The 24066-nt window shown below is 36.9% G+C and overlaps 1 protein-coding gene across 4 annotated transcripts in view; it reads left to right on the top strand.

Annotated features, from left to right (window-relative positions):
* Window positions 1–2680: 2680 nt before the first annotated feature.
* The window catches only part of ATAD2 (ATPase family AAA domain containing 2), a 68013-nt gene continuing 46627 nt past the window's right edge, over window positions 2681–24066 (top strand). For 3 of the 4 annotated variants that reach the window (XR_006198103.1, XM_042923214.1, XM_042923213.1), the window contains exons 1-8: window positions 2681–3231; window positions 13813–13961; window positions 18421–18470; window positions 19821–19986; window positions 20325–20427; window positions 20763–20850; window positions 22289–22459; window positions 23076–23193. Coding sequence is in view for 3 of the 4 variants with exons in the window: in XM_042923214.1 (XP_042779148.1) it covers window positions 3064–3231; window positions 13813–13961; window positions 18421–18470; window positions 19821–19986; window positions 20325–20427; window positions 20763–20850; window positions 22289–22459; window positions 23076–23193 (1013 nt within the window). In the remaining variant the exon portion in view is untranslated. Of the gene's footprint in view, window positions 3232–6415; window positions 6521–13812; window positions 13962–18420; window positions 18471–19820; window positions 19987–20324; window positions 20428–20762; window positions 20851–22288; window positions 22460–23075; window positions 23194–24066 lie in introns of those variants that run through there. The other variant, XM_042923215.1, reaches the window with a different exon arrangement.

The following is a 24066-nucleotide window of genomic DNA, read 5'->3' as shown; positions in this document are numbered from 1 at the left end:
CACAATCACAAATGCATATATGCCTTTTGGGTGGAAGTTCTTTTTATAAATTTTTATTGAGGTATAACATGCATAAAGAAAAGCGCACGTAAGGGTAGACTATGCTACTCTAAATATTCTTTTCTCTTCCATTTATATTGGGTAAACAATCACCTTAAAACATTTTTTCTATTATAAAAGTGACACATATTTACTGCAAAATCAGAAAAAATGAGAAAAGTGCAAACTATACAACAACCATAGTATTACCATCCAGAAATTAACCATTAACATTTTGTTATAGTTTATTCTGGTTTTTATTCCAATGTGAATACACAGACACACACACACATTTTAAGATTTTATTTTTAAGTAATCTCCATACCCAACATGGGGCCCGAAGGTCAAGAGTTGCATGTTCCAGGTGGCTCAGTCGGTTGAGCATCTGGCTTCGGCTCAGGTCATGATCTCGTGGTTTGTGAGTTCGAGCCTTGAGTCAGGCTTTGCGCTGACAGCGCAGAGTCTGGAGCCTGTTTCGGATTCTGTGTCTCCCTCTCTCTCTGCTCCTCCCCCGCTCATGCTCTGTCTCTTTCTCTCTCTCTCAAAAATAAATAAACATTAAAAAAATTAAAAAAAAAAAAAGAGTTGCATGTTCCGACTGAACCAGCCAGGCACCCCCACACACATACTTTCTTAAAACAAAGATGGAACCGTATGATGCTTCTTTGCAGTTTCTTAGCAAGCTATAATGCACTGTGCCCAACTTTTTATAGAATTAAATTAACAGAGTTACATAATTTTAATGACTACATAGCATCCTTTTTTTTTTTCTAGTGTTTACTTATTTTTCAGACAGAGACAGCACAAGCAGGAGACAGGCAGAGAGAGAGGGAGAGAGAGAATCCCAAGCAGGCTCCTTGCTGTCAGCACAGCGCCCTCTGTGGGGTTCCATCTCATGAACTGTGAGATCATGACCTGAGCCAAAACCACGAGTCAGCCGGAGGCTTAACCAACTGAGCCACCCACATGCCCCTGTATAGCATCCTTCTTAAGTGAGGCTTCACTGAAGGACCTTTCCGTTTTCAGTTTTTCGACATTACAAATAATGCTGTGGTAAGCATAATGCATATATGTGTGAAAACTTTTTCAAAGGCCAAATTTTAAGTACAGAACATAGATAATATATAATAACTTGTCTATCTTAAGCGTGCATCAAAAGGAATTCCTGACATTCCCTCCAAATTTGCTTCTCCATCCCAGTTAAGTGCAGTGTCCTCTTTCCATTAGGTCAAAGCAAAAAATAAAAACAGTCATCCTTGATGCCTCGCTTTCTCTCACACCTAAATCCAATTAATCAGCAAATTCACTTGTCTCTTGACTTCAAATACACCCAGAATTCAACTAATTACCTCCACTGCTCTAACACTGGTCTGTGTCACCATCATCTCTTGCCTGAACAACTGCAGTGGCCTCCTAAGGAGGGCTGCCCAATATAGCAAATAAAAATACAGGACAGCCGTTGAAATCGGAAGTTCAGATAAACATTTTTTTTTTTAGCTTAAATAAACCCAAAGATTGCATTTTCCATGTAGCAGCCAGAGGGATTCTTTGAAGAAGTCAGAAAAGGTCACCCCTCTATTCAAAATGCTGTAATGTCTTTACATGTCACTTGTAATAAAAAGGAGAAAATCTTAAAGCTGAGGCCCACAGCCCTTCAGGATCTACTCATAAAGGCTCTTTCTTCTTTGGTGTCTAACTCCCTCTCCTCTCCCTTCTCCTTTTCTTCAGGTCTTTGCTTACATTTATCCATGACACCCTCCTTAATCATCCTGTTTAAAATTGTACGCTTCCCTCTCCCCTTGCCCTTCCCTACTTTATATTTCTTTTCAACACTTACAGTAACAAACATTTACTTAGTTTCTTGTCTTTTTCCTTCCACCAGAATTTAAGTTCCACGAGGGCATTTTTGTTCTTTTTATTCATTGCTGCATCCCCGATGTTTAGAATACTGCCTGGCACAAAATAGATTGTCAATAAATATTTAATAAGTGTCGAATTAAGGAAACGTAGTTATCCAAATCAATAAAGGTTTTTTCAGTTTCACCAGAACTCCTCTCTCACATTCTGATCATTCAGCATGTTATCTATTTCAAAGTAGTCAAGTAACTGCTGTATCTTAGAGAAGCCATTTTCTGTAATTGTTTAATAGTAGCAAACATTTATTGAGTTCTTCCTATGTGCAAACACGGTTCTAAAGTAGAATATCTTAAATCCACAGGTATTATTATTCTTATTACTATTATTACTATTACAGTTGATTTACAGATGAGAAAATTAAGACCCACAAAGGAATAATTTACTCAAGAGCGTATAGTTGGAATGCGGCAGCACTGGGTAGAGAATCTTTGGCCTCAACTATAGCACTCTGCAGGCTAGCTTTTAGGTCCCTTTCTGTTTTCTTTTGCTAGGTAAATTGTTTTGGTTAAGCTATCTGTAAAAAGCTCTTAAGGATCAAAGTCAAAACCTGTTTAAGCCAAGGGCTTTATCCCGCTCCAGTCAAGGACTCAGCATTTTGCATTTGAATCCTGCGTGGCGGGAAGCTGAAGGCAGGTGACCGGCGGGGCTGGGAGGAGCCGCCAGACCCCTGCCAGCCAATCAGAACCGGAGGAGCCTCCCTAACCCCCCCCCCCCCCCTTGACATCCACGCGCCAAAATTCCAAACGGGACCTCGTGCCGCTACCGGCCGTCTCCCTCCGCTGAGTTCAGGGAGCCGGAACTATATAAAAAAAGAAGTCAGCATTCTCCCGCCACCGTCCGCTCATGTCCAGGTCACTGTCGGTGCAGGTCCTCCTCAACTTCGGCCCGAAGTCTTTCGCCCAGCGGATCGGCGGAAAGTTTCGAGTCCGCCGTTTTAGTGAGGCGGCGTGGGCGGGACAGGAGGCGGAGGGATTCCGGGTGCGCGCGCTGCGGCGGCTGGCGCGGAGCTTGTGGCGCCAGAATTCGTAGCGCGGAAGAGCCTGTGCGGCTGCCGGACCGACTGGACCCTGTCTCCCGCCGCGAACGCCCGGCGAGGAGAGAGGGAAGATGGTGGTCCTCCGCAGCAGCCTAGAGCTGCACAGCCACTCCGCCTCCTCGGCCACCGACCCCTTGGACCTGTCCAACGAGTTCCTCAGCCTGGAGCAGATCGGCCGCAGGCGGCTCCGCTCGGCCCGCGCCGCTGAGCAGTCCGCCGTCACCGCTACCGCGGCGAGTGTGAGTAGCGGCCGGGGCGGGCCCCTGGGGCCGGGCCTGCGGGACTGCCAGCGGCCGGTTGTCCGGGTGGGGCTTGGGGGTGGGCGGCGCGGTCCGGGTGACAGTTGGTGGGGGGTGGGGGGTGGGGGGTGGGAGGAATGTTGCGGAGGACAAGTAAAATGGAAGGCTTCCTAAGATCGGAGCCCCGGTGGGTGTGGGTCGGGGCAAGAGATTGGGCCGTGTAGAAGAGGGCTGAGCAGTTCGACACTACCTCATTTCGCGAACGAGGAAACCGAAGCCCTCTGGAACCTTGATTTGTCGGGCTGCCCCCACCCCCATCTCACCCATCTCCCTAACCTATCGCCCAGGCGCCTGCCCTAGGTTCGCACGCGTTTACGGACGCCCTACTGGATGCACAATAGATGTTTTAGGGGCCACAGGAGTAGAAGGATGGTCATTCAGGTTCCCTGACCTTCATTTGCGATCCAGAGAGGTTCGGTAATAGCACAGCGAATAACACCAGGTTGCATAATGTGGAGGGACGGAGACCAACATTTCACGTACACCTTCTTCACTTAAGCGTCGTAACAGCTCCATGAAAATGGGTAGTTATGCCTATCTATCCTACAGACGAAAAAAATGGACTTTAGAAGGTAGCCAGTAAGTGGTAGATCTAAAATTGGAACTTGGATCCTCTGCCTCCAAAACCTTTCTTTCCCTTTCTGTTATATCATGCTGCAGTTATAAACGATGTCTATAGGGGAAGTTTCCAAGGGGGCGGAGCAATAAAGTCGTCTTGAAAGAATTGCTTCTCCTTCGAGATCTGGAGTACGATAGGATTTTCGATGTGTAGATTTAAGGCCAGGAGAGAGGGTCCCTCCACCCCCCTGCAGCAGCCTCTGGAGGAGGCGCAGGTGGAGGAGACAGCGTTAACAAAAGGGTGGAGAAGTTAAGGAAGCAACACTAGAAAACTTAAGGCAGCAGGAAGTAGTCTAGTTCTGTTTGAGGGAGGGTAGACATAGGGCCGAGAAAAATAGCACCAGAGAGAGGGTTAGGAGCTGGAAAGTCAGAGGCCAAGGGGGAGAGAGTGACAAAACATAGTTAAGGGAGTGATCGCGGTATGAGATTGGTTATCCGTATCTTTTCTAGGCACCCTGTACTAGTTGTTCCTCTACGGAGGGGAGTGAAAAAGTCTGTTTAATCTCTGAAGTTGTGATTCTGAATTGAAAAAAAATTTTTTTTTCCTGACTTTCAGGATCTGTTTCTCAATCACAGACAGAGCTTGAGATCTGAGGAGGCCAGACACTTCTGCGCTGAACTTGGGTCACTTATTAACCTGTGTTCAGAAAATCTAATTATTTCAATAAATACTTACTGAATATTTATTGTCTTCTGAAAATGCTAGATCCTGTGGTTGTAATGACGTCTTGAACATAAGTAATACAGGTGCTTAAGACAACTGTTAGTTTTGAATCTCAGCTTAGTAATAATCAGGTTTATAAACTTGTTAAGAGGTGATACTCACCACATGGGTAGTGAGGACTAAGTGTGATCATGCATGTAAGGAGATAACTTGAACACTTGGCATATAGTTAGGACTCAGTCACTGTCAGCAATTAAGACCACAGTCCATTTTAATGCTCACTCCATCTTTCCGGTTCTTCAGGCCAAAAACCTGAGACTCCTGACTCCTCATTTCAAATTGGTAAATTCTGTTGGCTCTACTTTCAAAATACAATCAGCATCTGACCACTTCTCAGCTCTTCCATTCTCACCATAGTAGCCCCAAGCCATTATCTCTTCCCTGGGTTGTTAAAATAGATTCTTGACTGGCCTCCTGGTTTTCCACCCTAGTTAGTGTATAATGATCCTCTTCCACAATCATCAGTTCTCAGTATAGCTTCCAGAGTGATCTTTGTAAAAGTCAGAAGCAGTTGATCACTTCTCTGCTCAAAAATCTCTAAAAGTTTTAAAAGTTTGGGTGCCCCTTTCTCTTTATGATGGCGTCTTCTCCCATTTTCCTTTTTGCAAAACCTAATGTATTCCAGTTACACTGCTCAACCTGCTCCTTGAATACCAGGGTCTTTATACTTTCTCTACCGTCTGTTGGGCGTACTCTTCCCCTGAATATCTGCATGACCCATTGCTTTACCTTTTACATTTTTTTTAATAAAAAGAATCTCAGAAATTATAGTACTTAACGTGTTCCAAGAATTTCACAACTGTTAACTCAATCCTCTTATGAGGTTGATATGATAATCTTTGTTTTTCAGATGAGAGAACTGAGGCAGAGAGACTAAAATAACTTGCTCAAATTCACCTTTATGATAAGCGATGTCACTCCAGGTTCTACACAGGAGAACCTGCCTCTTTCAAGTCTTTGCTAAAATTTCACCTTTTCAGTGATGCTTACTCTAACCACCTTATTAAAATTACAAGCCTCTCTTGGGGTACTTGGCTGCCTCTGTCAGTGGAACATATAACTCTTGATCTCAGGGTCATGCTTTCAAGCTCCACATTGGGCATGGAGCCTACTTAAAAACACACACACAAAATAATAAAATTACAGATCGCTCTCATCTCTCTCTTTACTCTGCTTTATGTTTCCTTATCATTTTCTGACATATTCTATTAATTTTCTACTTTTAAAACATTTTGTGTCTAGCTAAATCAGAATGTAACTCTGTACAGTTCAGGGTTTTGACCTTTTGTTCAGCATTGTTTTCCCAGGACCTAGAATAGAACCTAGAGTGTATTAGATACATAATAAATATTTATTGTTGACTGTCCTTGCTTTGAAGGAACTTAGTCTAGCAGAGGACACCTAACACATCAATGTACAGAACTATATGCCATAATTGCCATATCAGTGGTATGTGGTGGTTGAATAATTAGCACTCAGATGGATTTGGTAGAATGAAAAGGACTTTTTTCCCCAGGCCAGGATTTCTAGTAGGGATTATGCCTTTTTGAGCCATAGTATTCCTGTCTTCTATAAATTCTCCATAGACCAAATTATATTCTGAGGGTTACTTAGCATGGGATTGGCTCAAAAAAAAAAAAAAAAAAAGGGTAGTCCTAAGGGCTAATGTATTCATCCTCACAAAGCCCACCAATACCAAAAATGAAACATACCTTTGTGATTGGAATATTTTCTAATTTGGGGGCTTACATTCAATATATTTGGTTCTATTACAGGTTGCTTTTGACATCAATCGTGCATTTCAGAAACTTAACTTCTTGATCACTCTGAGTATTTAGGTATTCTTGTCTTTTCAGCCACATATTTATTGACAGATCATTTCTTAGGGTAAGTTACTTTTAAAGATGATTAAATTTATTCATATTAATTTGTTAACTTGTATTTTCATCTCATCTCAGAAGCTGACCTTATTTTCGGTTTCTGAAGATACTTAATAGTCACCTATTTAAAACCACATTCTATATTCACATTTTGAATATTATCTCACTCAGCTGGGGTTTTTTTCTCCTGACTTGTATGTGTTCTCTGAAGTTTTGTTTAAATTTTTTTTTGTTTTTTAAGCTTTTATTTTCATCGTATTTGGATCACAAGATCTAGCATTTTCACCCATTCAGATGCCCTTTTTGTGGTTTCGTTTTCCCCCAGAGTCAGACTAGCCATTGCCTATTTCTGTGCTTTCACAGTTCCGAGGCTCTTTGATTCACGAAATTTAGGGTTGTTTCTTGCTAATAGTAGGGGATAGTATCTCATAGATAGTAGCAGGTAGATGATTATACATTACTTTTAGCTTGTGTTTACATTTTTGTTCTATATGTTAGGTAAAATAAAACGTGCTGTGGTATGTAGAAGGTACTTTTAAAGTCTGTTTATTTAAAAGTTTGAAAAGTACTGCAAATGACACTGATGTACAACATATGGAAGAGTTTTTAAAACTTGAAGTATAACACAACACAGAAAAATGGAAAGTGTACAGCTTAGTGAAGTATCCCAAAGCATGAATAGGGATATTTTGACATGTTGCAATGAATGTTGCACCCTGAAGTTGAATGACATGGCTGCTCTGAATTCAAGAGAGTATACTTGTTTTGAAGGAACAGTAGGTAGTCCATTTTTGTTAGTTCCTGTTAAAGACTGGCCCTTGATTTTATGCTTAGAAGTTGCAACTTTTGGAACAGGAATCTGATAAAATAGTGTTTAAGATGGATTATAATTGGGGTGCCTAGGTAGCTCAGTGGTTAAGCATCTGACCCTTGATTTCAGCTCAAGTCATGATCACACAGTTTGTGAGTTCAAGTCTTGCACTGTCAGTGTGGAGCCTACCTGGGATTCTCTTTCTCCTCTCTCTGTCCCTCCCCTGCTCATGGTCTGTCTGTCTCAAAATATATGAGTAAACTTAAAAAAAAAAAAAAAGATGGATTATAGTCAACAAATCTGGAGTTTGGAAGACCAGTTAAAATATTATAATATTAATAGCTACCAGTTACACATAGCACTTGCTACGTGCCAGGCATGGTACGTAATATACACACATACATTTGCCTTATCAAGTAACTATTATTATCCTCGTTGCAGATATGGAAACCAAGGCACAAAGACCTTATGTAACTTGGACAAAATTGTACAGCTCTAAGTGACATGCCAAGAATCAATCCTAGACAGTCTGTCTTTAAGAGTTTGGGCTCTTGGGACGCCTGGGTGGCTCAGTTGCTTAAGCATCTGACTCTTGATCTCAGCTCAGGTCTTGATCTCAGAGTCATGTGTTCAAGGCCTGCACTGGGCTCTCTGCTGGGCATGAAGCCTACTTAAAAAAAGAGTTTGGGCTCCTAATTGGTACACTATTAATACAATAAACCAAAGCAGAGAAAACTAGAGGCTAAGTTAAAGTGATACTAGAAGGAACAGAGAGAAAAATGCCAAATTATACTGCAAGAAATCTGAGAGTTATTCGGATAGAGAGGGAAGGCAGTGTTTCCAGCGAAAGAGGTGTGCAGTAGACCCTTGGGAGTATGCTAGAGTTTGGGGAGAAGTTAGAACTATATATCTTTGGTAGTCAACCTGTATAGAAGTGATAGTTGAATTCTTGAAGCTGAATAGAAGACATAGCAAAACACAAATATATTTAAGAAGATCCGCAGTAATGGCTATATTTTAAGGATGAGAAGGGAATGAATTATGGTGTTTTGTTTTTTTTTAAGTATCATGTGAACCAAAGGATCAAAGCACTTAAAGAAGGGAGTGATCAACTCCATAGAAGTCAGTGGAGTAGAGCAGAGTCCATTGGATTTAGCTATTGGGAGATAGTTTTAGGTCTATTTTAAGAGCTGAAGAGGTAGAAATCAAATTGCTGGAGCTTGTGGAATAGATTCATGATGAAGACTGGACCCCACACACCTTTATTTAAAGATGAAGCTAAGGAGAGGGGTGCCTGGGTGGCGCAGTTCGTTGAGCGTCCAACTTTTCCCTGGGTCATGATCTCACGGTTCTTGGGTTTAAGTCCCACATTGGGTTCTGTGCTGATGGTGCACAGAGCCTGCTTTGGGTTCTCTGTCTCCCACTCTCGGTGCCCATTTCCTGCTAGTGTGCACACATACATTCTCCCCCTCCCCCTCCCCCCCTCTCTCCCCCTCTCCCCCTCTCTCCCCCTGTCTCCACCTCTCCCCCTCTCTCCACCTCTCCACCTCTCTCCACCTCTTCCCCTCTCTCCCTCCCTCCCTCTTTCTCTCAAAAATAAACATTAAAAAAAAAGATGAAGCTTAGGAGGGATATCACTGCTATACTAGGTATAACATGTGTACCATTGTGTATTAGAATATGCTGATCAAGCTTTCAAGGGGTCCTATGTCTAGATGAATACATTTTACGTCAGTATTTTGACTGTGATTTTAAAAATCCTGTTTACACTTCAGTGGTTGGATTGAGACTTGAATTGACTCAACCAACTGACCCACATACATATTTTTTGTTAGGAATTTAAAGGTTGGATGAGCTTGGTCTTTTGTGGGAAAACATATTAGAATATTTCTATTACGCAGTTGTATCTACTTTGGGGAAAAGCTTTTGTTCTGTTGTTGCTTCTTCCCTGAACTAACTTACTGATTCTGCAAGATTATAAGAGACTGAAAAATCTTAACAAAATATTTTTTTCCTCTTTTAAAACTCTACTTTAAAGAACTATCAGTGCTCTCATTATTTAAGTAGATTTAAAAAAAATAATAAATGAGGACATTACATCTCCAGGTTTAGTTTTCAGATTCAGCACGTTTTCTCTTGGCTTTTTACTTCTTAGAAAATTTTTTTCTAGTAATACATGTTGTAAAATGTAAAAAATAGAAAGTGAAAGTACTCATTTCTATCATCAAATGTTAATGCACAGTTGGCATTTAACTTACCCCTTGAGAATTATTTTGATAAGCTGTATTAAACTGTGACTTTGATTTAACAACTGTGCTAGTTTCCTTAGGAAATCAGATGTTTATAAGATAATCCATCTGGAAGTATTTATAACACGAAAAATTACAGATAATTTAAATATAATTCATTAAGCAGTTTATTAAATTGATTCATGTAATGGCTGGAATACTAGTCATTCATTTTAGAAGATTTTTAGAATAGTATTTCAGGGCATGGGAAATGTTTTGTGTTACTAGAAAAAAGTTACAAAACATAAATAATAGTCCAATTTAAATATTGTGTGAATATGTTTGCATAGGAAAAGAATAGTTAATACACCAGAAGGTTGACATTTATCCTGGGTAGCTGGAATTAAAGGTGATGTTTTCATCTTTGTGCATTTCTTCATTTTCCAATTATAATGAGCATGTATTGCTTTTATTTTTATATTGTTTTTGTAAGAAACATTTTTGAAAACTGATATTTTAAAACTCCCCATTATGTACCTCTATGTAGGTGATTCCCCAAGAATCTGTTTTGTTTTGTTTTTTCTCCAAACAGTTAAGGAAAGCTTTTCTTGATGCCTAGCACTTATTTAGGGAGTATGAACGAAGCTACTCACTATGCAAATCAAAGATTGACTTATACCACTTACAAAATTAAGTCTTCCAAGTTTTTCAGGGAATCTTTTTTCCCAGTAGTTAGCACCTCCCTCCCTTTTTCCTATGGAAACAAACCTTTTTTATTATCTTCAGGAGTATGATGATACTACTTTCTTTTTTTGTTGTAATAAAACATTGATAACATAATATTATTTTGACCATTTTTAAGTGTACAGTTTTGTAGCCTTAAAGTACATTTTGTTCTGCAACCATCATCACCATCCATTTCTAGAATCTTTTATCTTCTAAAACTGAGACTCTGTACCCATTAAACAGTAACTCCCCATTCTTCCCTCCTCCCAGCACCTAGGAACTACCATTCTTTTCTGTCCCTATGAATTTGACTACCCTAGGAGCCTCACATAAGAGGAAACATACAATATTTGTCCTTTTGTGACTTATCTTACTTAGCCTAATGTCTTCAGGTTCATCCACATTATAGCAGTGTATTGAAATTTGCTTCCTTTTTAAAGGCTGGATAATATTCTACTGTAAGGACCACAGTTTTTTAATTCATTCATCATTGAACAGTTGGATTGCATCTACTTTTGGCTATTGTAAATAATGCTGCAGTGAATATGAGTATACAAATGGCTGCTTTCACTTCTTTTGAGTAAATACCCAGAAGCAGGATTGCTAGATCATATGGTAATTCTGTGTTTAATTTTTTGAGGAATTGCCATATCATTTTCCACAGTGGCTGTACCATTTTGCATCCCTACCACCAATGTACAGGGGTTCCAATTTCTCCACATACTTACCAATACTTATTTTCTCTTTTTTATAATAGCCATCCTAGCAAGTGTGAAGTGACATCTCATTTGTAGGTTGGCTTTGTGTTTCTCTGTGACTAGTTTGGTATCTTTTTGTGTTTATTGGCCGTTTGTATATATTCTTTAGAGAAATATCTATTCAAGTCTTCTTCCCATTTCTTTTATTGTTTTTTGTCGTTAAAATATAGGAGTTCTTGGGGCGCCTGGGTGGCTCAGTTGGTTAAGCGTCCGACTTCGGCTCAGGTCACGATCTCGCGGTATGTGAGTTCGAGCCCCGCATCGGGCTCTGTGCTGACTGCTCAGAGCCTGGAGCCCGTTTCAGATTCTGTGTCTCCCTCTCTCTCTGACCCTCCCCCGTTCATGCTCTGTCTCTCTCTGTCTCAAAAATAAATAAATGTTAAAAAAAAAAATTAAAAAAAAAAAAAATATAGGAGTTCTTTATATATTATGGATATCAATCCTTTGTCAGTTAATTGGATTTGTAAATATGTTCCCCTGTTCCATGGGTTTCCATTCACTCTGTGGATAGTATCCTTGGCACAAAAGTTTGTAATTTTGATTAATTCCAGATCTTTTTCTTTAGTTATCTGTATTTTCAGTGTCATATCTAAGAAATCATTGTCAAATCCAATGTTATGAAAGTTTTTGCCCATGTTTTATTCTAAGAGTTTCTCTGTATTCTCTTGTACTTTTAAAGGTTTCCCTTAAAATGTTTTGCTATCTAAGGTTTATCCCATCCTGATTGGTTTAAGTAGTTAGGAAGGGGATCATTTCTGTCATCCTACAGTGCTGACATTAAAAAAATAAAACTACTACATCGGTCTTTTTATCCACTGGAATCTAAAAACCGTAGTTATTTAATATTTGTCTTGGACGTTAAAAAAATACATAAACACATTCCTTTAACAGCCAGAAATTTTATCTTAATTCTTTTTTTTCCTCTCTTTTAATTTGTATTCTCAATTCACTTAACCCACAGCATTTTATCTTGATATACTTTTGTACTTAAAAGTAATTTAAGTGTCCTTTTGTACTTGTAAAAATTCGAAGTGTTTTACACTTTTTTGTGATCACAAGGCTATAAGAAATACAATCTATTAATATTCAATTGATTCAAACAGCAAAAACATACCTGTTTTGATTAAAAATGATTAAACATAGAAAGTAAGATTTCATTAGGATTTCATGTGGTTGAAGTCCCCCCACCCATATATCTGTGGAAGAATCTTACTGCTGAAGATCATGTTTGTCATTAGTTTCATTGTTTTTATAAATGCAAGCACTGAGAAATGAGAAACATTGTTCACATAAGTAAGTAGACAGTAATGAAAGGAGTTTAGCAGTGCCACTCGGTTTTTCTGGCTTGTATGCTGAAAAACACTAGCCCAAAAATTTTTTTCATGGTCTCTTAGCTTGATTAGGTCTCCTTTCAGTTTTGTTGAAAGCAGAAAATTAGAAACTACCTTACCTAACAAAGGATTTGTTGCCTTGCTTTGTCATTCACTTTCTTAACACCTGCACTAGTGTTTTTCTTTGGCTTTAGGAAGGTTTTTAAGGCCTTGAGGCAGTCCACAATGGTAAGATGGAGAATGGGTGAGAGACATGACTTTCTTTTGTAAAATGAGAGAGAGGTAAATGGAAGAGGATGCCTTCACGCAAATCAGTTTTGTTTTTTTTTTAAGTACATATGGAAGTTGAGACTCTGGAAATAGATTCCCATAAAATTTTTCTTAGAAAGTCTTGTTATACCCATCTAAGATGTAGCTGTTCATTTTAAAAATAAGACACCTACTTAAAAGTGTAAGGTATTCCTTTTTCAACCATCCTTACATGTAGGTACACTGATAAAAGTGGTATCACTTAACGTTTTATGAAGTACCCGCCTAATTCTTAACACAAATCCTTGTGGTTTACATATCCTTATTTTACTTGTGAACCAGTGCTCAAAGCAAAATTAAATGATCAAATGTCTTGATAAAACAAAATGAAATGACTGGGTAAAGCCAGCCTAAGGGGTTGGGGGTACACTAATGTTGCAGGTTTTTAAAAATACTGCCTGTTTTTCTAGAATTACCAATCTTCAGAGTAGTATGGCATGTAATTAGAGACTTGTTAGGTACTTTGGTCTTTTATTTTTATGTGAAAGTAGCCTTTATATGATTTCAGAGAGATATGTATGAACTTTTGAATACTTCATGACAAGCTCTGTAGCTCATAAAGCAGGTCACTAAGAGAAACTCTAGTCTATTGAGCAATAATAAAGTTACGTAGAGCACTATGGTTTTTATAACAGATTAACATACATAAACAATTTTTTAATTCAAGTGTTGCATCATCTGGGTGAAACTGTGAAAGAGATGGTAATAACTCCTTTTGTCATCCAAGCCCAAATTATAGTTCTGATGGTCCAGTTACCTTAAAGTTGCTGCCAGTGGTTGCATGACAGGCAATGGTTTGTGTGTGGGTCTTTCTGATTTCCATAGCCTAAAAGGAGCATTTGTTGTAAACTATATACTTTATTCCCTGGAGTACTTGCTATGAAATAGAGCCACAAACCATCAATAAATTTTATATTAGCTATTTCATAGATATTGGTATTTGTTTATCATGAAATTTGCTGGTATTTGTTTATCATGAAATGATTGTTTAGATACTATTGTAGTTTCTTGGGGAGATGCAGAATGATTCTGCACAAAAAGCAGTTGTTAAAAACTTGTAATCAAAGAAAACTCTTAGGAGTTTAACTAGAGAGTTTGAAGAAAAACTTAGATGGCTTTCTTAATTTTTCTTAAAGGATGGGTCTTCAGTTAAGGAAGTTGAAACCTACCACCGGACGCGTGCCTTAAGGTCTTTGAGAAAAAATGCACAGAATTCTTCAGATTCTAGTTTTGATAAGAATATGGAAATAACAGAGAAACGTGCTAATGGAAGGCATTTTACAAGGTAATACAAGATGGTTGAATTCCAATTCAAAATAGTTTTAAAGTAACTTAGGATTTGCATTTAATTTTTAAGTGTATTCTTGACCAATCATCAAGACGAAATGAAATTACCACAAATGAATATCATTGAATTAAAATTTTAATATGTACCAGGTTTGTTTTTATTTTCTTGTTCACAGAGAGTATTTGTGATATGTGTGAGTGCAGCTGACAAAGTTGCTTGAAACTATTTGAGTATATTTGTGACTTTTTCGTTTTAACTTGTTTATGATATGTGGTTTTGTTCATAATTATACAAAGCCTTTATTCAGAATAGGAATTATATTTCTGTTTGCTTGCTATCAAGCAAATCAATTCTGAGTTATTTATGAATTTGTGTTAGTATGCTTCTAGAGCAGTCACATAGGAGACAGAACATGATTTTTTTTTTTTTTTACTTGTCTAAGGGGACTAGATGCTTTATACATACTTAAATTTCATTTCTCAAGAACCCTGAGGTAGGTGGCATGAATTCCATTTTAATACTCAAGGAATTAGTTTTAGTGAATTTAGATAGGTGATTCAGGGAACTTGGATTTGTTTGGTTAGGGGCAGATTTAAATTTAATTAGCTAAAAACCTTTACTTTTCCTCCCACTTTGGTGGGCCTAACATAAATGAGCGGGAAAGTGCTAATTAGAATAAATTTCTTTTGATGAAATAATTGTTTTATATATTAATTCTTCTCATAAATTTCTCATAATGACTTATAGGACTAGAACCCTCCTCTTAAGTTTATTTTGATTATTTTATGTAGCAGATTTTCCAGATAAATGACATCATGCCCTTTTAAATTTGTTTTTGTTACTATTTTTTTTGCTACTGTTATTTAAATAGTCTTTCATTACACATTTTAAAATTTGCATCCATTTTTTCATCCATTATTTATGGCATGTTTACTACTGTATTTCATGGGATCCAAGATAGCAGCAATTTAAACACTCATTATTTCATGAGACAGTAAAAGAGAAAAAAAACACCGAAAGTTAAACATTCCATCAATTTTAAGACCCATCTCTAATTTCAGAGATGCTAAAGTGGGGGGAGAAATGTACAACTTACAGGATTGAAATACAATTTAAACTACCCCAGTATTTCTGAAACTTCAAGTCTTCTTGGGGTGTGGGGAGTGGCCCATGGATTCTGTGTGAGAATTTTAAAATTTATTTCATGATCTGAAGTAAAAGTTGACATTCTGGATCATCTAAATTGCTACCTTGCAGAGAATAGTCATAAAATTTCAGGCCCTACATTTGTGCTTACAACTAGTTGGCAGTAACTAGTACTGCTTGAATTATCTCAGGCTCATGAGATAAAAACTGAGTCTGACCATAATACATAAATGATGCTTTGAAGAGAAAGCCATGGATGTGATGTCATGACCTGCTGTTGAAATGAAGGTTTGGAATACTTCAAAAAGAGAAGTGGATGAATTGAGTCATGACATAAAACAAACCAAATTTAAGAGAAACTGATAGCAGTCTGTACCATATTCACACAGCAAATGGCTATTTTATTTCAGCAAAACCTCATGTTAATATTTTTGTTAGTGTTCAGTTTCATAGTTTTATTTGTATAAAATGTAAATAAATCTATGTCTCGTTTGGCTTGTACATAGTCAAAAAAATTTAATGTTGGAAGTCCTTAAAGTCTTTATCTTTTAAAAAAATCTGTACCTTATTCAAGTTGTGAAACATGAATAAAAAATCTGTACCTTATTCAAGTTGTGCTGGACCTTATGTTCAAAATGTATAAAGGAATGTTTTAAAATAGGTACTTTTTTAATCTAGAATTAAAGATGAGTGACTTGGTATTTTTAAATTTGATTCCTTCTAAAATATATTGAATTCCTGTCTTTTCAGATTGTTTTTAAATAATAACTTTATGGAGATATAATTCACATAACATAAAATTCACAATTTTAAAATATATAGTTCAGTGGTTTTAGAATATTCACAATATTGTGTCACCATCGCTTACTGTCCAATTTCAGAACTTTTTCACCACCCCAGAAAGAAATCCTGTTATATTATCTCCCACCTCCTTCTCCCTCCCCACTGGCCCCTTAGGAACCATTAATCTACTTTCCATCTCCATGGATTTGCCTATTCTGGACATTTTATGTAAATGGAATCATATTTATGGCCTTATGTGTCTGGCTTCTTTCACTTGGTATGTTTTGAAGGTTCATTTTATTGTGTACCCATCAGCACTCCATTCTTTTTATTCCTGAATAAGATTCTGTTGCACAATGGACATTTGGATTGTTTCTACTTTGTGGCTGTTATGAATGATACTGTGAACATTCGTGTTCAGTTTGTGTGGACATAGGGTTTTGATTATTTGGGGTATATACCTAGGAGTGAATTGCTGGGACATTGGGGAACTGCTGAACAGTTGGCTAAAGCAGCTGTACCGTTTTACATTCCCACCAACAGTGTATCAGGGTTCCAGTTTTTCCACATCCTTGTCAACACTTGTCATAGTCCATCTTTTTTTGGTTTTAGCCGTTTTAGTGGGTGTGAAAGTATCTCATTGTTCTGATTTACATTTCCTTGATGGTTAATAACATTGAATATCTTTCCATGTGCTTATTGGCCATTTATATGCCTTCTGAGGGGAAGAATTTCTATCTTATATAATCTCTGAATTAAGATCATTATTACAAAGACTTATTTTACATAGTGATAACATCAGGATCTGTTTCTATAAGACTTAGATAAAGTGGCCTACAGTATTGTTGAATTTTGTTTTATGTAGTTTCCTGTTTCTTACCAGGGTGACCCTTTTTGTGTTGCTAGTTTGCCTGAGTGTAGTAATCTCTTTACTTCTTTCTATGTCCCTCCCATCTCTTTTGTTTTCTCTCTGAGGCTCAAAGACCAGGGGACTAAGACTGTTAGACTAATATAGAAAGATTTGAGTAACTGTACCTTGAGGGCAGGATCTTTATTTCTTTGGTCCTGTAGTTCTTGATTATGGTCCAATAATCATAGTTTTCAGGGGGCATATGAAACCTCTGAAAGAAGATATAAACTTGTATGTGTATATGCAGTTTTCTAGGTAGAAAAGATCTGTAGCTTTTATCAGATTCGCAGGAGTTGAGAAAAGTCCAGACACCTGTTTTTGTAAATAGTTTCATTGGAACACAGCCATACCCATTCATTCTATGGCTGCTTTCCTGCTTCGTTGTTAGAATTGTTTTTGTGAGTACTTGTGACAGAGACTATGACTCACAAGCCTAAAATATTTACTATCTAACTGTTTAAGAAAAAGTTTATCAACCCCTGCAAGGGGAGAGGTGCTCCCATTCCCCAACAGGCAGAGAAAAAAGAGAGGGAGGGAGGAAGGGAGGTGAGAAAGGGAGAAAGAGGAGGGAGAGGAGAGGAGGGGGCCAGAACATTGTTTTATCATTGTGTTCTAGCATTTAATAGGGACTAATAGGAAGTGCAGACCTGCATGGTATGGAGGGAGGGGTTCTTTTATGAGAAATGTCTATGAGCCTGTGAACAAGCTAGCCCTGACCTGTTGATGGATTGCTCAAATGTTTTTATTTTGTTCTTGGTTCTTACCAAAAGAGATAATGAGTTCATGATGACTTACATTATTGTGAGGACACATGATTTAACTTTTGGATAAGATGGTTCCACTTTATTTTAAAATGTCACATTTGAAATCCCATGTGTATAACCAGCCCACTTGCAAATAGCTTGACATATAGGTTGATTAATAGATGTAGCTATCTAGGTATGGAAAATTGTGTCCCTAAAAATAAGTTAATGAGATAAACTGTTTTGTTTGTTCAGTGGATTTTGGAAAAAATATTAGGGGAGGGTACTTGTTTTTTTTAAGCCTTTGAAAGTGTTTAATTTCCAACTCAGTAGATTCTGTCTGCCAGTTTGTAAGTGGGATATCTGATTCATAAATGGGACTGTTTCTGCAGGTGAATGATAATGCAGGTCATAAAGTTAGTAGCCAGCAAATGTTTTTAGAAGGAAATTAACAGACATTAGTTCTGTTTATAGTTACAAATATTTCAAGGATGTGCAATAACTATATTCCTATGATATAAAACACATTGTCTTGTTTTTGCTCAATACTTACAGTTCAGTTATACCCCAGTACTTAGGTTAATGATATAATTTCTTGTTTTAACTAAGATACTTTGATTAATTCTGTTTAAGAGTTCATGCATGTATCATTGCATTTCACAACAGGCTTCTCAGAGTTTGTTTAGCCGTAACTAAACATACGTGAGCATAGATATTCTAAAGATTTTTATTTTTCAGTGTTTTTTAGCCTTTTACGTATCTTAGTATTCTCTAAGCTGATTTAACTTTTTACCCTATTTTTTAGTTATCATAAAATATGGGATTTAAAATTATGTCAATTATTTTAAAATTTTTAATATTTTTTTTTATATAGGCAATTGGCCAGACAGCAGGCTGATAAGAAAAAAGAAGAGTGCAAAGAAGGTAAATAATGTTAAAGTCATTTCAGATTTAAAACCTGTAGTTCATATTTTGTGTACAAATGTATTGAGATACATACAGTAAACTGTACATATTTAAAGTATACAGTTTGTTTGGTTTGACACAAATGTATGCTGTGAAACCACACCACAATTAGATGGTAAAGATAACTATCACTGCCAAAAACTTCCTCAGGCCTCTTTATGATCATACCCCCAGCTCCTCTCCAGGCTTTCCACACCCCAAGATTCCTGATCAATCACCAGTCTGCTTCCTATCACTATAGTTTAGTTTGCATCTTCTAGAGTTTTATGTAAATGAAATTATGCAGTATGCACTCTTTTTTGTCTGGCTTTCTTTTAGTATAATTACTTTTGAATATCATCCATGTTGTTGCATTTTCTTGCTGAGTATTCTGTTATATGAATATACCACAATTTGTGTATCCCCCCCAGCTTTATTGTGATATAATTGACATATAACATTGTGTACGTTTAAAGTGTACAGCAAATGTTAATTTGGTACATTTATATATTGCACAATGATTACTGTCATAGTTTTACCTAACACCAACATCATGTCATATAATTACTATTTCTTTTTTGTGGTGAGAACATTTAAGATCTACTCTCAGCAACTTTGAAGTATATAATACAATATATATTAATTATAATCTCTATACTGTACATTAAATCCTCAGAGCTTATATATTTTATAGCTGGAAATTTGTATTCTGACCAACATTGCCTCTTTTCTCTCACCTCCCAGGCCTTGGTAACCAACATCCTAATCTGTTTCTACGATTTTGGCTTTTTTTTAGATTCCACATTTAAGTGATATTAGACAGTATTTGTCTTTCACTGATTTCTTTCACTTAGCATAATGCCCTCAAGGTCCATCCATGGACCTTGGGTATTTGGAAGAATATCCAAACAACAGGATATTCTTCTTTCTCATGGCTGAATAGTATTCTTTTATGTGTGTATATTTTTACAATCTTCTTTATCCATTTATCCATTGATGGACACTTAGGTTATTTCCCACAATTTGTTTATTCATCTTTTGGTGGACATTAGGGTTGTTTCCAGTTTGGGGCTATCAGAAACCTGCCTTGAACACAAATCTTTGTACTATATATCTTTCCTTTTCTCTGGGGAGTGGAATGGCTGGATCGTATGGTAGGTGTATGCTGTAACTTTATTTTTGTTTCCTAATATTTTTAAGATAGGTCAGTTCAAGATATTATGATCTTGTTACATGAAAGTGTAGCTATTCAATTGTTCATTTTAGAACTGTTTTATAAATGCCATTATTTAAAATCTTTCCATTTATTTTCATTTACACATCTTGAAGACAAAGTGGTTCCGGTTACTCGGTCGTTGAGGACTAGAAACATTGTTCAAACTAAAGAACGCCTGCATGAAGAGAATGGTGATGTTGAAGTTCGCCGAAGTTGTAGGATTCGAAGTCGTTACAGTAGTGTGAACCAATCTGTGCTGTTTGACAAACTTATAACAAAGTAAGTAAAAATTATTTATATCAAGATGATTTAGGTGGCATAATTTGTTGTTGGGGAAGGATCATAAATTTCAACTAGCCTGAGTGTTTAGCCTGAGTGCATTCAGCTGTGTAAAGCAAAAGGGAGAAAGATTATTAGAGGACTTTGAATGATTCTATATAGATCTTTAAATTCTTGGAAAAAAATGATAGAATATTTTTACACAGGTAAATCAGTGCCTTGTATAGAGATATTTAAAATCCCAGCAATTAAAAAATATAATGGGAGAAAAATCAAGCTTTTAAAACTGTACCACTCTTTTACAGTTTTAGCTTATATTTATGTCAATTTTCTTAAAGCACTGCTGAAGCCGTACTTCAAAAAATGGATGACATGAAGAAGATGCGTAGACAGCGAATGAGGGAACTTGAAGACTTGGGAGTGTTTAATGAAACAGAAGAAGTAAATATTTCCTTCCTCACTCTGGAAACTAATGCAACATTGTGTGTCAGCTACACTTCAGTAAAAAAGAATATCTCCTCCTGTTTCACAGCTGATTTAGTGATCTCCAATTTAACCTTTTTTCTATAGTACCTATCCATTTTTGGTAAATTATTCATTGTTTTCAACATCTTTAAACTGTTCAGCATTTGTTTGATCAGTTACTAGATACTGCTGGAGTTTTAACAGTTTATAGCTATAAATATCTTCATTTTATTAAGCAAGATAGGAAGGTCCTACTGAATTTTTTAAATAAATATGCTAAATGTTAATGGTTTCCGTTTAAACATTTTTAGGAGAATCTTAATATGTACACAAGAGGAAAACAAAAAGGTATTCAAAGAACTGATGAGGAAACAACTGACAATCAAGAAGGCAGTGTGGGTTAGTCTTTTGTTTTACTTCTGGGTTTGAATTTCAGCACTTTTTATTTAGTAGAATATAGCTCAGCTCTTCTATTCAGAAGCTGTGACATTATTGGTATTTTGCGAGAGATCAAAGGATTGGTCATAATTTAAAAGTGAGAACAGGGGAGGGGCGCTTGGGTGTCTCAGTTGGTTGAGCGTCTTTTTTCTTTTTTAATTTTTTTTTTAAACGTTTATTTATTTTTGAGACAGAGACAGACAGAGCATGAATGGGGGAGGGTCAGAGAGAGAGGGAGACACAGAATCTGAAACAGGCTCCAGGCTCTGAGCTGTCAGCACAGAGCCCCACGCAGGGCTCAAACTCCCAGACCGCGATATCATGACCTGAGCCGAAGTCAGACAATTAACTGACTGAGCCACCCAGGCGCCCCGAGCGTCTAACTCTTAATTTCGGTTCAGGTCACGTGCTGAGCATGGTGCCTGCTTAAGATTCTCTCTCTCTCTCTCTCTCTCTCTCTCTCTCTCTCTCTCTCTCTCTCAAATTAAAAAAAAAATGAAAAAATAAAATGAAATAAAAGTGAGGGCAGGGGAAAGCTTAAAAGGATAGTGTGTTTTGTTTGGGAAAGTACTTGAAATCTACAAATCTAAAGCAAATAAACCTGGTTTGCTTATATAATGCATTATAGACAACACATCTCTACCAATTTTAGTTGAAAGGTGATTAAAATTAAGTTTTGCTCTTCTGTTAGGAATTACAACTGTAATTTATTAGAACTTTTCTTGAGTGAAAACCGGTTTTCTGAAATGGATTTTAAATATTTGGTGAGGTGTTTTACATTTTTGTAAGTAGATATTTGAGTTATGCTCTGTGTAGCTCAGTGACAGCCAGAAGGGCTGGATGGAATTTAAAACTTAAGTTTAAAAGGCAAAAGTTGGAGTGCCTGGGTAGCTCAGTCAGTTGGGGATCCAACTCTTGATCTCAGCTTAGGTCTTGACCTCAGGGTCATGAGTTCGGGCCCTTGTGTTGGGCTCTGCACTGGGCGTGAAGCCTACTTAAAAAATTAAAATTAAAAATAAGTAAAAATGAAAAAATTAAAGGAAAAAGCTAAGTGAGGAGATACTTTAATTTGTCAACATGTTAAATTAACTTGGAAACTTAAGCATAGTCACTTATATTAATGAAATCAGCAGCAATACCATAAACTTTAGTTTGGTACTACTGACAGTAGCCTTTAAACATCTTTCCCTATTTCCTTTTTTCCTTCCTCTAGTTATTTTTAATTCTATAATTTACTTCATTTTTTAAAATCTTCATTTAATGCTGCGAAAGAATCATTTCTATGAGCAATCTAGAAGTAAATTTTTAAAGGAGGGTCTCTTTCTCTTTCAATTCCCCTTTATTAAAAATTGTTAACATTTTGGTGAGTATTCTGAAAGTAAATGTTTCTTAACTGTAGAATCATCTGAAGAGGGTGAAGACCAAGAAGATGAAGATGACGGTGAAGATGATGACGAAGATGATGAAGATGATGACGATGAAGATGAAGAAGATGGGGAAGAAGATAATCAGAAACGATATTATCTTAGACAGAGAAAAGCTACTGTTTATTACCAGGCTCCATTGGAAAGTAAGTGTTACATATATTTGTCCTAGGAGAAGATGTAATTATATTACTTTTATCTTTACTGCTTTTCCTCTGCTCTTATTTTTCATGTTTTCATTTTGTAGAATATCCATGGCTGTTGTCTTTCTTAAATTATCCTAAATGTGCAAGAAGTCATTACTTCAAGAAAGTTAGATGTTAGCCTTGACCAAAGCAAATAATGGGGCTGTTTTGAAATTTCATGTCTGTCTTTACTTACTTTAGATTTTATAGCTTTCAACTTAGTTTATTTTTTCACTTTGTGTAAATAAGACTGCTTTTGATTTATGTTACAGTTGTGTTTCAGTCCTAATGAGCATATATATGCAGGGCTGATAACCAGCTGTTATGCATCAGTACAATCATAATGGTTGTTTATGGCCAGTGTGTGTTTTGGTTGGGTGGGTGTCTGTGCTTTATATAATTTTCAATAGCAACCCTGCAGACATAAATGACTTTAAACGTGGACAGTAAAATAGTCTGTGGTAGATATGTACTAGTATTTTCATGGAAGGCAGCACCTTTGTAAGTATTTAGATGAAGAACAAAATTATCTTCATAACTACTTAATATGTCACATACCTATAATTCTTCTTTTTAGAACCTCGTCACCAGAGAAAGCCCAACATATTTTACACTGGCCCAGCTTCTCCTGCAAGACCAAGATATAGATTATCTTCTGCGGGACCAAGAAGTCCTTATTGTAAACGAATGAACAGGTTTGGTTCTGAAGTACTGATTGATTTATAACAACGTAATTGTGGCTGTGATAGGTAGGATTCTAGAGTTTTAGGACTGGATGTATCCAGATAGAATTCTAGAATCCTGTATCTTGGAGAGTTCTCTCTATGCCTGTAGTGCTCTTATCCCTGCTACCACTGACTAGTTTTTGCTTTTGCTTCCATTACTAGGTAGTTAGTAACTACCATGGTAAGGTAGTTTATTTCGTTGTTCCACACTTTACTAATAGAGAGCTACCTTTGCTTCAGTGTTTACTGTATTCCTGGCTTGGTGTTAATAAGCATCTCACATAGACTGTTTTATTTAATCTTCACATTAAGTTAGAGTGTAGGTTAAGTCTACTATTTCACATAGTATCACAGACATATTTTCTTACTGTGACAAACATTCTAAGTTACATAGCTTTCTAGACTTTTCACGATGCTAACCATCCTCTTCTGGATCTGGTTTTTTTCCCTGAGGTTTTATTTCCACTTTAAAAAAATTTTTTTCTCATATAGTAAGAAACACTAATTTTCTTTGACTATTAAAATTATTTGTGGGTTTCTTTTCCTTCTACATCATAACACTTGCTGGTTGTCTGTCATATTTAAGTCCAAAGAGGTAGTTCTTGTTATTTCCTCATTTTCCCAAGTTAAAAAAGGCTTTCTGATTCATTAAAACTTTCTGGGTAATAATAACATTATAGTAGTTCATGAATGAGAGAGCTCGTGGTGAAGATTAAAGAGAGGGGAAAAAATGACATTTGTGTGGAAATGGTACTTTTTTCTAATATTAATTTCCTCAGAGGTGAGACTGAAATCCTATGAGACTTCAACTATTTGAACAGTTCTTGGAAGTCTCCTCATAGA

Source organism: Panthera leo, chromosome F2 (assembly GCF_018350215.1).
Source record: "Panthera leo isolate Ple1 chromosome F2, P.leo_Ple1_pat1.1, whole genome shotgun sequence".
NCBI classification, from domain to species: Eukaryota; Metazoa; Chordata; class Mammalia; order Carnivora; family Felidae; genus Panthera; species Panthera leo.
This window is presented reverse-complemented; position numbering and strand designations above follow the sequence as displayed.